The sequence below is a fragment of the Tachyglossus aculeatus genome, chromosome 24, assembly GCF_015852505.1.
Source record: "Tachyglossus aculeatus isolate mTacAcu1 chromosome 24, mTacAcu1.pri, whole genome shotgun sequence".
Classification (NCBI taxonomy): Eukaryota; Metazoa; Chordata; class Mammalia; order Monotremata; family Tachyglossidae; genus Tachyglossus; species Tachyglossus aculeatus.
In genome coordinates, this window is record NC_052089.1 from 24,569,480 (window position 1) to 24,584,336 (window position 14,857).

At 44.2% G+C, this 14,857-nt stretch overlaps 1 protein-coding gene across 1 annotated transcript in view; it reads right to left on the reverse strand.

Moving 5' to 3' along the window:
- Positions 1–14,857, reverse strand: part of ITSN1 (intersectin 1) — a 179,014-nt gene that overhangs the window by 105,670 nt on the left and 58,487 nt on the right. The window contains 8 exon segments of the mRNA XM_038766277.1: positions 749–886; positions 1,518–1,581; positions 4,703–4,803; positions 6,417–6,510; positions 7,741–7,920; positions 11,356–11,516; positions 12,561–12,624; positions 14,557–14,649. Of these exon segments, the coding sequence (XP_038622205.1) occupies positions 749–886; positions 1,518–1,581; positions 4,703–4,803; positions 6,417–6,510; positions 7,741–7,920; positions 11,356–11,516; positions 12,561–12,624; positions 14,557–14,649 (895 nt within the window).

The following is a 14,857-nucleotide window of genomic DNA, read 5'->3' on the forward strand; positions in this document are numbered from 1 at the left end:
GCAGAGATAAAGCAGGAGAAGGCAAAACTTTAGTGTCAAGGGTCAGCGTGGCTTTCACGGCTTTGGGATTTCCATCATGATGGCTCCAACGTGTGCGGGCAGGAGAGGAGGGAGTGAACTGTAGGGGTGATAGGATGACAGCAGCCATGGGATAAGGGAGAGAGGAAAATTTGCCAAGAGGGCAAAGGGAGGAATGATATTTTGAGCCAGGGGTCCAGAGACCGGAGGTCTCAGTAGACGCAGAGGACAGCTCTCACACATGGCTTACTACAACAGGGACTCAATAGACACTTTTGATTGAGAAGACGATTTGGGGAAAGAGAAGAGATGTGGGTAAAATGGCAGGTTTGAAGGGCAGAACTGGAGACGTAGGGATCGGAGTTTGTGAGATCACCATTAAGAGATCCAGGGTGTGCTCATGTTGGCTGATGTGGGTTGGAGCGGGAGGTCGGCAGGGTCAGATCTGAAGAATGGAACAGTCTGGCAAAATATCTATTTTGGGACATTTACCTAGGGGACCTCACCGTACTTTTTTCTCTTTATTTTTTACTAGTCCCCCAACGGCAGTATTCAGGGATAATGGATTCTAGAAACAACCAATGAGGTACAACGTGAAAAGCTTGGGACTTGACCAAGATTTGCATTGCTTTCTAGGACGAAATACAGTCAAAAGACAATTTTCAACTGACCCTAGTTGGAAGGCCCAAAATGGAACGGAGCGGTGGCTCAGGAGCGGCATCTCGCTTACCTAAATGAAGGAGGAATATACTCTGGAGGCAATACAGGAGGCAGGGGTTGGCCGGACATGGCCACGTCGATTAAGTGCATAGCCAGGATAAATTCTTCTGCTGTGAGTTTTCCATCTTGATCAATGTCCGAAAGATTCCTATTTAATAAAAGCAGTCTATTTTCACTGAAACATCGGGGTCTGTGTAATTACTGGTGGATCGACTTTTGTTTCGTTTTGTTTTTCTTTCCAACGGGGCCAAATGGCTGCCACGAACACCTACATGGAACAATCTGTCAGGGACTGTTCTGGGCGACCTGAGCCAAATCACCGGAGGTCTGTGAGGCGGGGGAAAGGCTACAAAATCAAACCACCTGCTAGGATTTCATCAAGTTCCTTTTAGTCTCTACGATGCCCTGAGCCACCTGGTGTTTTAAGTGCCCCGCGGTTGGAAACCCTACCCCTCCACCCCAGGGAGTAAACGTTGAATAGCTTGGCGTCGATAAACACGCACGCCCGACTTGTCTCACGTAGCACATAAACTCTAAGGACCACCATTTTTGTTCTCAATAAACACTGCCAGGTGAAGCCACCTTCACGGTCCAACAGAACAGCAGGATTTTTCTAAAGGGACCGGTAGCAGTGAGCTGGAAATTCAGTGCCCGGCGCACACACGCGTCACTACTCAAACTCAGAAATTAATCCAAAATACTCAGGATACTGCACGGAGCCCCAAAAATAGACAATCTTCAATTTTCTTTTTGAGGTTTAGGGAATGTCCGGTCTTTACCATATCGTAGCCAGCTGAGCCTGGGGTAAACTTGATTGCATAAGGATAGTTCTTGCTTGGGGACCTAACAGAAACCAGAAGGAGGTTAAAAAGATGAGCTGGAAAACACCTGTCGTCGCTAAGACAGCATCAGAATTCAACGCGCTACACAGAGCAGGACTCTTGGTGCCTGCCCCTCACTAAGAAGGGGAAAAGAGCCCACTTTATTTGGAAATTGATAGCTGCCAATGGAAGCAGCAAGGCACCAAAGAAAACAGACATATGAGCTTTACTAGTTAGGGCTGCACAGTATAACCACTTCTCTCAGACTGCCTGCTTTATATGTAGCCAACTCTTAACTGACCATGGTAGCAAGGGGGGAAAATGGTTCGTCTAGATAACGGCAGTAGCCACCTAATAATACAAATACCTTTCTCTGGCTACTGGTTTCATCTGCCTCCTCTATCCCACCAACTCTTTTATTTTAGCTGCCAGCATCTGAGTTTCACCTCCTGTCATTTGCTTGGCCCACAATCTAGGATCGTTCCTCTGTAAAACCTCCCCAGTTTCGGCACCCAACTCGGGTCACTCTGTAATCCTCCATCCCTGGGTAGCGAGCTATTCCCATTCGTTCGATTGACATTTGCGTTCTCTAGGATCTCTTACGTGTTTCTGATTTTTGAGTAGTCTATCTCTTTCTGGAATGTTTCTGGAGAATGAATGGTTATTTACGATTGGGTATTTGCTCTGTCCCGACTTGACCTATGAACGGAAAGATCCGAGAGAGCAAGAGTGAAATCTTAATCCTTTTTGGTAACCCTCGCAGGGCCTAGTTCAAAGATCTTCTTCGTGCACCTTGACTGTCTGGGGATGTGAATGGGAGGGACATGGTTTAAAAAAAAAAGCAGGCAACTGGAGGCAACCTGGGATAACAAGGATCACATGTCTAAGCCACCAATTGGATAATCAGCTGGCTGTATGTTACTCCAACCACCGTACCAAAAAGACAAAAATATTTTTTATATATGTGCACATGGACAACTATATGAACTGACCGATGCTATGTCTTCTTGCTTTGTTATATTAAAAAACAAAAAACAAAAACAACAACGGAACCAAGAAGGCCAGCACAACCTATGGGAGACTGTCAAACGGAGTGTGACGGCAAACCTGATATCAAGCTCCAGACCAAACTACAGGCCTACAGAGCCGAACTGTTGCCCAACTATCTCCACGGCTGTGAACCCTGAACTATACAAAGGTTCCGCCGGGATCATTTAAGGGCCACACTCGATATCAAATGGCAAGATAACAATCACAAACGAGGAAGTTCTGGAACGTAATCAAGTCTCCCAGCAACAAAGCTATGCTTGCCCTAACCTGAGCATGATGTGAGTAGAATGAGTGACGGCGGCAATACCCAAACAGCGGCTAAAAGGAGAGCTGAAATTGGGAAGCCGAAAGCAAGGAGGGCTGAGGAAACAAAGCCTCAGACATCGCTGCCATCCAGTTCCAGCTTTCAAGAAGGGAGTAGCTCTTTCAAGAAGACGTTTGTATGGAAACAGAGACAAGGGGCAAAAGAAAAAAGACCATCAGGAGCTACAGACATTAAATACGATACAACATGGGACTTCGTGTGACCAATACAGCCGGGACTGAGGATTCCCACAATGGGCTTTTTAGTCACCATCAGAAGAGTCTTTGAACACGAAAGACAACTATATCTGTCCTGTTGAATCAAAAAATACTTAGGGCTCAGAATTTATCAGCAACGTTATCTTCAGAAAATGTACGGGTAAATATAATAAAAGGCGGGAAGGAAATCAGCTCATTCAATTGGACTAGCAAATAACCAATTACATAAAAATGTCAATGCGTATTTGAACAAGAGTCAGTTTGATAATGTTTGACTGTTGGTAAACAGACACTGAATTTTTCATCACTGCCCTCCCAAAGGCATGAATTCAAGTGGGACTGACTCATGAGTTTTAGCTTGCATAATAAAACTGCACAGGGATTAACTCGACATATCAAAGCATTACCAAGCCTTAAACTAAACAGTAAGGCATGGGCTAGGCAATGAGTTAACAGGCTGGGTGTGTGATTGTTTCTGAAAAGGCGGTGAGGAGGTGGTTCTTGCAGTTACCAATATTTTAGCTCTTTTCGCTAACAACAACTATTTATCAACAACTCATTTCCCCGTTCACCATCTCAGGAAAAAAAAAAGCAGGTTTCTCATGTAATTTAGGATGCACCAAGTCAAGGAAATGGCCTTAATTAAGGGAAAGACCACTTGAGGGTGAAACTTGAGGGAGATTTGGATACCTGGAGTTTGAGCAGTGTGGCCTAGTGGAAAGAGACCATGCCTGGGAGTCAGCGGACCTGGGTTGTAATCCCAGCCCTACCACTGGCCCATTGTGTGACCTTGGGCAGATCATTTAACTTCTCCGTGCCTCAGTTACTTCATCTGAAAAATGGGGATTAAGTCTGATACACCTATTGAACACCTATTGACTGGATTACAATCCTGTTTAATGGGTAGGCTCTTGAAGGCTCCTCCTGTCCTCTAAGTCTTAAATACACACACTCACATGCACATCTTAATAACCAATAGGTATCAAAAGTGAGAGTCAATGACAGTTCCGTCACTTTGAGAGCGCCTAAAGTGGCTCAAATCTGCTTCTCTCACTGGAAAAATGACTTAGAAAAATTTTCTTTGCATGTGCAGAACCTTTACTCCGTTCCTTTTATATCTGAAAACAGCTCAAGTACTTAATCCTGCTATTCTTTTTTTAATGACTTTCACTCCAATATTATCACCAACTTTTGTTTTTCTGCCTGTGAAAAGCTTTTCATTTTTTATAACTGACACCCATCTGCCTTTCAAAGGTGTTTCTACTAGGCATTGCCCTTATTTGTCTGTCCCCCATTTAAGAACATTCCTCCTAGAGAATCCACGCTTCCTCGGCCTAAAATGGAGAGCAGAAATTTAGCTGGGGGAATTATGTACATTTTTTCCAGTGGATGGGGGAAAAAAAGGGCAGGGGGAGAGAAACGCTTAAAGATAAAGCTAATTCTGCCCACAAAAAAGCAACTTAATACATGATTTGAAGTTTTTTGGCTTGTTAATATGTGGGAACTTTTAGATCCAGATTGAAGACCATGAACCCCAGAGTCTATTTCATTGCTTAACTTCATCTGGATACCTGTGAGGTGGCCGCTCATCGTTTTGTCATGGCTATTGAACAACTGCCTATACTTCAACCGAGATGACTGAGGGACAGCCCATTCCGCAACGGGAGGTACACTAGGGGAGAGTCGGGAAAAAGAGAATCAACAGTTAATCATGTTATTCCTTTACAAAAAAATACACAGAGACAGGGAAGGGACCCTGCATTTTTTCATGCAAAGTTAACGCAAATGATGTTCACTTTGGTTGTTTTCCTGCCGTACTTCAAATGTTTTTTTTAATGATATTAGTTAGGCACTTACTATGTGTCAGGCACTGTACAAAGTGCTGGGGTTGATACAAATTGATCAGTTGGACACAGTCCCTGCCCCACACAGGGCTTGTTGTCTTAATTCCCATTTTACAGATGAGGTAACTGAGGCCTCAGTTTCCTCAACTGTAAAATGGGGATACCTGTTCTCCCTCCTACTTAAACTGTGAGTGAGCTCCTTGCAACACAGGGACTGCGTCTGACCTAATTAACTTGTACCTACACCAGAGCTTAGAGCAGTATTTGACATGTAGTAAGCGCTTAGCAAATACCATTAAAAAAAAACCCACCACCACCACCAACAAAAATCTATTCAAACTACCTGCAAACAGATGAATCTCAAATACAGGTCCCTCTACTAAGGGACTTTAAAGTTCTGTACATTTTTTCCAAGGGCCACATTCCTATCTCTAAAATAATTACTTCTAAATTATCACAAGAAATCATTTGTCTCTGTTACTTTTGGAAGTTTTAATTAAAAAGCAAACTTCCAACAAAGAGGCCTGCTGTGAATTCCGTTGCATCAACTCCTTCATTTTAAATGAGCTTTAAATTTGTTCTAACCCACGCCTGTTTATCAAGAACCCAATTATCTTTCAACAGCATATGAAGGGTGTTACGCGTGAAATAGGCCATGCGCTTTTCCAGATCTAACAAATGCTGCTGCATTTTTTTTAATACTCATCTTACCAGTTACACTACAAATCTTTGCTGGGAACCTAATGTGTCCAATTCAAAAATGAGAGTCTGAAGTCAGCTGTCCCAAATGCACTGCAATGACAGTAATTTAAGCAATGCAAACCTTTTTTTTAAAAAAAATAAGGAATCCCCACTTTGAATGGTGGAGAGGGAGAAGAGAAGAAGGGCACATCCCCATTGCATATAGTCTACACCCACCCAATCCCTTAAGAGTGTCTCAGAATTAAATACAGTAAAACCAAATCAGTTGGAATACAAACTAAACATCCCCCTCAACACTAGCTCTCTCACACACAAAGTACCTGGGTAATCCTATATTCCTAAATTTCAAATGACTAACAGGCTCAATTAGAAAATTTCCTTCCCCACGTCTTAAATTCTATTTTGCTCTCTGAAATTCTTTTACGGCTCAGAGAACTGAGGCTTTAAGTATAAAACTTGACTTTCTTGGGAAGAGCTTTTTGAGCAGATGTGAAGGGGGGAGATTTGTAGTCCCAGCAATAACTAGTCGGTCTGAGCGCATTCAAATTTTCAGGTGAAATCCCAGAATAATTAACACCATTGCCCAGCACGTACTGAATGCAATAATGACTTTTAATTACAGAAACACTGGAGTAAGCAGGTAACTAAATAATAACCAAGATCTGTTACTATCTTGGCTCTCACCTGATGAGAGAAATGCTAATGAATGGCTTAAACAGATTCAAAAAAACCAACTTACCTAGCCACATCAAAAGATTGTGCCTTCTGTAGTTTAGCGTTTAACTGAGACCCTGGACCAGATCTACTGAAAGAAGAACTCTTTGGCAATGTGGCTGCAAGGAGTGAAATACAATGTTCATTGACTTTAAATATGCAGTGTTACAAACCTTCTACCAACCCATCTCTGCTCCAAAAATCCAAAGCAGCGTTGCTTATCCAACCCACATCATGGGGGAAAAATAATAATAATAATGATGGCATTTGTTATGCGCTTACTAAGTGCCAAGCACTGTTCTAAGCACTGGGGGAGTACAAGGTAATCGGGTTGTCACACGTGGGGCTCACACTTTCAATCCCCATTTTACAGGTGAGGTCATTGAGGCCCAGAGAAGTGACTTGCCCAAAGTCACACATCTGACAAGTGGCGGAGCCGGGATTAGAACCCACGACCTAGGACTCCCAAGCCCGGGCTCTTTCCACTGAGCCACGCTAATAGACCCATTCCTCATTTCCCTTCTCCCTCTCTTCACCTTTGACCGAAAATGTCAAATGGTGCTTGCCTCATTCTAAAAAGAAAAAAATAAAATCAATAAAATTATTACCTCCCCCGCCCCTCTGGCTATTTTGCATTCCAATTTTAAGTGAGACATATTTCACACTGCTTAATTAACCCGCAGGTAAGCACCTTGTAGGGTTCAAAAAGGCAGCTGAATCAAAAGCTAGAATTACACGTATAAGTCAATGTGCTCGATTTATATTATTTTGACGGTGACTTGATGATCCCGACGTGGACGTGTAAGAGCCAAGTCACCTCAGTGAGAGGGCAAATGCACACGTGACAGGAACAGGAATAATCATTTTCTTCATTCTGGCTTAGCATCATGGTTTGAAATGTGGACAGGATGTGCGTATTAGTTCACACCCCTGGCTCAGAGGCTGTGTAACGCAACCCCGTCTCCGACCGGGAGAAGCGTGCGATGGAGGGAATACCGATCCACCGCCTGAACGGCAGCCTTCGTGAAGCGGTTCAGCCTCGCTTCCGAAGTCATCCCTCCGTCACTTCTTCTGACACCAGCGATGTGCTAAACGGAGAGTGTTTTTTTTTAATTCTTTTAAGAGACGCGTTGGAATCAGGTTTCGACTCGGGTCTCTCATCAGGCTAAGAGTGTGGTTTTACGGTGGCCGTCCCCACAAGGTGCTTTGATCCCTGCTTCCCTGGACCCAGATGAAGTCCAACCCCGTACAACTGGCCCTAAGAGCCCGGTAGAAGACACAGGTGAGCAGAATGCGGAGTCAAAACAAACGGTCGAGAAGTTAAGCTGCTGTTTCAGTTGGTTGCCTACCGGGATGGGCAAAAACTGGCAAAGACTGTATGCCCGAAGATGTGCCGTTAGCCAAGGGAGGTGCTGCTGCTGAAGAGACAGAAGACACTAGAGGCGGGGACATTCCAACTACTGGAATGGATGCCATTGGCACTGGGGCAACAGCTGTAAGAGACGGCATGCTGGCGATGCCTCCTATTCCTACGTGCAAAATAGAGAGAAACAAACAAAAAGATTTCCCGTTGACCATCTGCCGATGCTTGGCCCGCCACTGCTCGAAGGAGAAGAGTCATTATTCCAACCATTCCCCTTATGGGTTTCAGATTCATCGCTTTTTAAACGACTGTCCCAGTAGCTCGTCAGGACACGCCACTAAGCATAGTGAGAAGAGCCCCGGGCCAGGAATCGGAACTATTACAAATCCCATCTAATAAATATTTAAGCCTCTTCAGGGCGGAAAACATTTCTTTGGACTTGGTCCCTCGGTCTCCTCATTGCAAAAAGGGCCTAACTGACAAAAATGACGGTCAAAAATCAGCACTGGCCAGTTTCTTTTAACTAAGGGGTTGTTTGCATTATGCCTCGGGAGGTGGGTCGATGTCACACATTAGTTTTTAATTTTAAAAGATGGTAATCCCTGCATAGCATAGTGTCTAGAGAAGTGAGGAAACTTGAAAGGGAGAGATTTTTCAAAAATGCATCCCCTTTGCTATTACTATTTGAAGGCAATAACGCTAAAATGACAGCTCATTGTGGGCAGGGAGCATATCTACTGAATCTGCTCTATGGTAATAATAATAATGATGATGATGATGATGGTATTTGTTAAGCGCTTACTATGTGCAAAGCACTGTTCTAAGCGCTGGGGGGAAACAGGGTGATCAGGTTGTCCCACATGGGGCTTACAGTCTTAATCCCCATTTTACAGGGAACTGAGGCACAGAGAAGTGAAGTGACTTGCCCAAAGTCACACAGCTGACAATTGGCGGAGCTGGAATTTGAACCCACGACCTCTGACTCCAAAGCCCGGGCTCTTTCCACTGAGCCACGCTGCTCTTAGTACAGTGTCCTGCACACAGTAAGCACCCAATAAATACTACTGATTGATTATATAACAGAACTGAGGAGAAATTGAAGAAAAAGAAAATGCAGGTTTACGGTGACTAAACATGTCATCTACTAATTAGCAGGACAGAGACCTGTTGCGTAACAAACACTTGCATACTGTAACAATTAAATAAAAAACAATCAGTGATGAAGATCTTTGAGTTGCTAAAATTTAAAAAAAAGGAAAAGAAAGGGAAGGTCTGGGGAAAACTCGAATGTGCCCAGAAGTAAAGAAAAATAGGCAGTGGATGTAACAAGTTTTTTAAACATTCTGCTGCTCGCTTTCTAGCTTACATGAACTTTTTTGTCCAATTTTGCACAGATTTTTTGTGACAGTTTTTGTTCTAAGTGAAGTGAGGGAGAAAAAAAGTGGTGGGAGGGTTTAAAACCAGATCGGATGAAGGATGAGAACAGTTTTAATGGGCCTGCGGATTTGGGGAACATCTGTGAGCTCTCGGACCACACTGGGTGGAATTTTAAAAGTTCCCCGTCGTCTTCGAAATGTACATCAATCAACTCTTAACGGGCCACCCTGAAGAGCTCGTCCCCTGGTGACAGACTTCCCTTTCTTGAGGGGCAGGGTCGTGCACTTTCAACCTAGAAAAAGGGACCAGACACCCTGAAAACCCATCAGCAATGACCCTGAAAGGGAGGACGGGAGACCCCGACATTTGGTGTCAAAGGGAAAGAGCTCCGGCCGGCTGAAAATTAATCGCCAGCCCTGGAAGAAGTCAGGGAACAGCCACAGCAAGCGGCCCCTGACAGTGTTGGGTGCTAGTTGGATTTTCCAATCGCCTCCAATCCCTCTTTTATTTCCTTTTCCGGGTCCCTTCCTGCTTACTCCATTTTGATACAAGTTCAGTGCGGCGAATTCAACGGGCTCCGGCCTCAACCGGCAGATTTTCTGGGCTAGGTAAATGAACCTAAGTTACAGTGAGGTTCTCCGGGCTGTTTATAATCGATTCATTGTCGGCCGCAAGAGGGGACGATTGGCAGAGGAATCGGAAGTAAACCAAAACCCACTCATTTCTAGCCAATTTTCCATTTGGTCTCCCCGCGTTCTGGGCGCTGTTCTGCGATGGGGTTTTCACTCAATGGGATCGATCTATTTAATAACAACAGGCGACGTGGCCCAGAGGCTAGGGCCAAAGGCCGTGAGTTCTGACTGGCCTGTGCCCTGGCCGATGCTGGGGATTATCCACGGCCACCAAACAAATTGCCCAAGGACAGAGTCACCTCAGATACCTGCCCCCTCGGTTGAGAAGACGGCAAGAGACATTTTCCTACTCACTAGACTCAACAGGCCGACACCGATCAGTCAGCACGGGAGGTGGGAGACGATCCTCTCTCCCAAGCTGGATAATTTGTACTTCCCGAGCGCTTAGTACAGTGCTCTGCACACAGTCAGCGCTCAATAAATACGATTGATGATGATCATGATGAGACCCACATCTCCTACTGGTGGACTGTTATAAACCGCCCTACTTAAAATGAGGGGAAAAACAAAACAACCCTATCAGTAGCCAATTTCCCCAGTCATTTTCTCGAGGTCCGGGGATCCCCCTCTCGCTACAAGCAGTGAGATCGGCCGCTTTTGGCCTGGTTTCTCACACTCGTGTAAGCAGATGTAGGTCAGGAATGGGGGAGGCCTCTGTCCATAGCTGGCTAGGGAGTGGCTGTCGCTGGGAAAGGGTGGATCAAAAAGAAACCTCCCACTGAGATAATCTATTTGCCAGCTCAATATCCTCTGCTCTTGGCAGATTCACACCAAATATCACCGCCAGCTAAAAAATACTGTGCAGCAGAGGCTTGCTAAAAGGATGACAGTTTCCCAGGCTAGAGTTCCATGGATATTTACGTTCTGGATGTGCGTGCGTTTGGAATACATCACACAGGGTAGACGCTCAAATATTAATGAGGGACAGTTCCTACTTAATATTTTAGGAAAATTACTGAGTTTATTAGAGATTTAAACTAACAACAATTATTATGAAAGGGAGCAAAAACTGGGGCTCAACCCCATTCCCTGGTTCTACATCCAAACGACTCTGCGGAAGAAAGTCCAAAGGAAAGGCTTTCAAACCAATGCTACTGCCTACCACTGGGAAGAGAATTTACAAGGAAGTGATAAGAAATGAGTCTGACAGGAAATGGAGGCATGTGGCTTAAACCCAGCACTGCAAGGGCCAAAGGAGGCCAAATTAGGAGAAACACAAATGCTAAGGGAACAGGAGGACAGAAGGGAGCCCGAAAGGGAAGATCCAGGGCCAATGAGGGAACAGAGTCACGGGAATTAATAAGGGTTTGGCAATGGGTTGGAAGGGATTCTGGACAGGTTAAAAGCTCCTTTATCTCCACTTCGTTGTGCTCCCTTTCCTTTTCCCAAGTCCCTTTCAAGTCCTTTTCAAGTCCCCTTGAACTTTCTCCTAAGCTTCTGTCCTAGGGACCATTAGTTTTCCGAGCAACATCCCAGAGACAACAGGGACTCCTTTCAACAGAAAGGGACCAAACAGTGAACTTCATGCTTACCAAATGCTGGTGCACCGGAAATGGCGATGGGTTGCTGTTTCATGATGGGAGGAAGAGCAGAGGGAAGTTGATAGCCTTGAAGCTTCAGTTTGATCAGTTTCATCGCGATGGAAAACTCCATCTGATCCATTCTGCCATCATTGTTCATGTCAGCCAGTGCCCTGAAATCCAGTGGTGACGCTGACATATCAAAGACTCGTAATGGGAACGAAGGGGTCTTCCCTGAGCCCCTCTTCTTAGAAAAACACCATCTGGTTGTGTCCGGCAGGCACCCTTTGCGAAGGATTTACTTACATCTAGAGGGGCTCTCAATATATTTACCTTTCTTTAAATTATGACCCAATCTTAGATTCTCTTACTTTCCCTAACGGGTCACCCATGACAACCAGATAGTCTAGAATTGCATTTTTTAGGTTAACCCCCACACCCCCTCCCAGCCCAACTGGGGAAATGTGTGCAGCCAACTTAGCGGATTGCTTAGAAACCGACAGCAAATGTCTATGGAAGTTCAGCGAAAATGCACAAATACCACTGTGGGGTTCTGCAAACCTCACTGGGAGCATACAACACTTTTTAGCTGACAAGTCCTTATTTAAACAGCTACTCAATTCCCTTTAGACTCCTGCGCTGTACTACTTGACATCATTGTAACTGAGCCTCTACAAATGTGTTTGTTATTAGGAAATCGTATGCCAACATTGAATGTCCAAGTCTGGCCACTGAATGGGGCTTTATGGAGATTAGCTTTTTTTTAAATAAGCAATAAGTTAAAAGACAAAAGGGAGCACCTGCAGAGTTCATGAAAACGCTATAGTGCTTTCCATCAGCTCTACCAATTCAAAGTCGGTAGTTTACCAACCAAAACTTAAGCATACTAATGATTCGACCACTTCTCATCGGGATTGTTGCACCCTCCCTCACGCAGATTTAAAAAATATTTGTCCTTAACGTAAAAACCTAGGGTTAGTTAACAAAAAAGAAAATGTGGATTCTGAATGTCATAAGAAAATTGCTACCTAAAAATTACTAATAGAGTTATTATTTGGGGGGAAAAAATAGATGTTAACTCAAACTAAGAATGACATCTACCCTCGAGAAATTCATGGGTGACATTTCCTTCCAACAACTGCTTAGAAAAAGCACATCCCCACATATAAATATACTGATTTTGGTTTGTTGATGTTGGGCAAACACTTTCAACTTACCATATCTGTGCTAAAACGGGCTGAGGTAAGCCAGATTGAAAAAAAAAGTTCCTAGCTTGATCACCTGTGAATGACAGACAGAGATTATTTGGGAGGAAAAAGTAGCCTTCAGAAAGCTCAGAAAGCAAGTAGCCCAGTGAGGACTAATTAAGATAACACTGCTGACTAAGGAAGATAAGGCTGCTACGAACAGAGCACTCTGTGTCCTTAAGTGATAAAATGCAAAAGAACAACTTTCAACATGATAAAGATGAAGCAGACATGGGGACTCTAATTCTTGTCAAACATTCCCTAGGAGACTGTGTAACATTTGCACTAGTCAGGCAATCCCACTTGGAGGTAATGGGACACAAATGCTTAGTTGTAACATCTGCTGAGAGGAAGACAGGAAACATATGTTTCCTTCTGTCCAGAGTTTGTGGAGAGCTGCTTCTTGCTGGGGATGAACTGCCTGAGAGAAATGGTGGAGAAATCTTTTTTTTTTTAAAGGAAAGATCATTCCCGACCACGTCAGTATCATCACAGTTCACTTTCTAAGTCCCTTGCAGGAAGATGAAGGCTTAGGAACAAGAAATGGTTCAACTCAAAGCCAAACCCCTCTGAAAGTTACGAAAGACTGAACCATCTGAAACTTTCTTCTCCCTCCCATTAGTTGCAAACCAATTTTTAGGGAAACCAACAACTCAAGTAAAATCTAAAAGGGCAGGGTAAGACAGGAAGCGTACTTAAGTAGCAGAGTGATCTGACAGCAAATTTATAAAGGGGAATTTGTTTGATTTCTTGCAACAGTGCTTTATGTTTGCAGAGTGCTTTTCGACTTCCCAAGCACTGTAACATTACTCATCTCATTTTGTCCTCACAACATTCCTGTGAAGGAGGGAGAGGCAAATATTATTCTTTCCACTGTAGAGATGAGGAAATTGAGGTCTAGAGAGCAGGCCCGACTCAGAAGGGGGTCTAAAACCCAGCTCTCCCGGAACCCAGGTCTATGCTTTTATGTTTACGTTGCCGACTTGTTCTTCCCAAGCACTTAGTACAGTGCTCTGCACACAGTAAGCGCTCAGTAAATACGACTGAATGAATGAATGCTCTCTGTTCACTAGGCCACACTACCTGTCCATTAAAGATAGAATTTTGACTTAGATATAGTATGCGCCCAGTACACTGCACCACATAAAATGGATACCCATTATAGGCAGCTGCTACTACTATGCCACGGATGGTGAGATTGTATTCACTGGTGGGAGTATCATGCTGAAAATAGTGAGGGCACAGTGTGAAAGCACTCTCACTTATTCTGCCCAAACTAATTCTTAATTGTGGTATTTGTTAAGCACTTACTACGTGCCAAGCACTGGTCGAAGCGCTGAGATAGACACAAGGTAATCAGGTCGTCCCCTGTGGGGCTCACAGTCCTCCTCCTCATCATCAATCGTATTTATTGAGTGCTTACTATGTGCAGAGCACTGTACTAAGCGCTTGGGAAGTACAAATTGGCAACATATAGAGACAGTCCCTACCCAACAGTGGGCTCTTAATCCCCATTTTGCAGATGAGGAAACGGAGGCCCAGAGAAGTTAAGTGACTTGCCCCAGGCCACAGAGCAGACAAGCGTCAGAGCCGGGATTAGAACCGACGTTCTTTTGAGTCCCAGGCCTGTACTCTTTCCACAAGGCCACGCTCTTCTAAGTCACTTGGGAGCAAAAATTGTGACTCCATTAGCCCTTTGGTGGTTCTGTCAGAAAGTAATAGCCTGCTAACCATATGATCCCTTCCCTGACAAAGGGGCAGATACCTATACATACTCAGAAGCAGGTAGCCGGAGAGTGACCAAAGCCCAAAGGCTTAGGAAAGGAGCAAGTGAGCAGACGATCTGGGGCCAGATCCCGATCAAAGGCTTGGTTTTCACCCCCTCACATAGCTTTGGGAATCCAGGCTGTCTGCCTAATTACAGACTCTTGAAGCAAACAGAAATAAGAAAAATCAAGACAGTTACCGGTGATAAATCCAGAGGTCGGCTTGAGACTATGAAACTGCTGATCGTGCTTTGCTCTTTCCTCCACGGTTATGGCCCAGATATCCAGGGTGCCTAATAAATCAGTAAGAAAAAAAAGTTTAAAAGAGACCCTAGTCTATGGATTAAAAACAAAAGAAAAACCTAAAACTAAAACCTAAAACAAGACACTAACCTGATATTTAAAAGAAACCCTAGTCTATGGATTAAAAACAAAAGAAAATCCTAAAACTGAAACCTAAAACAAGACCCTAACCTGAAATGTAAAAGAAACCCTAGTCCA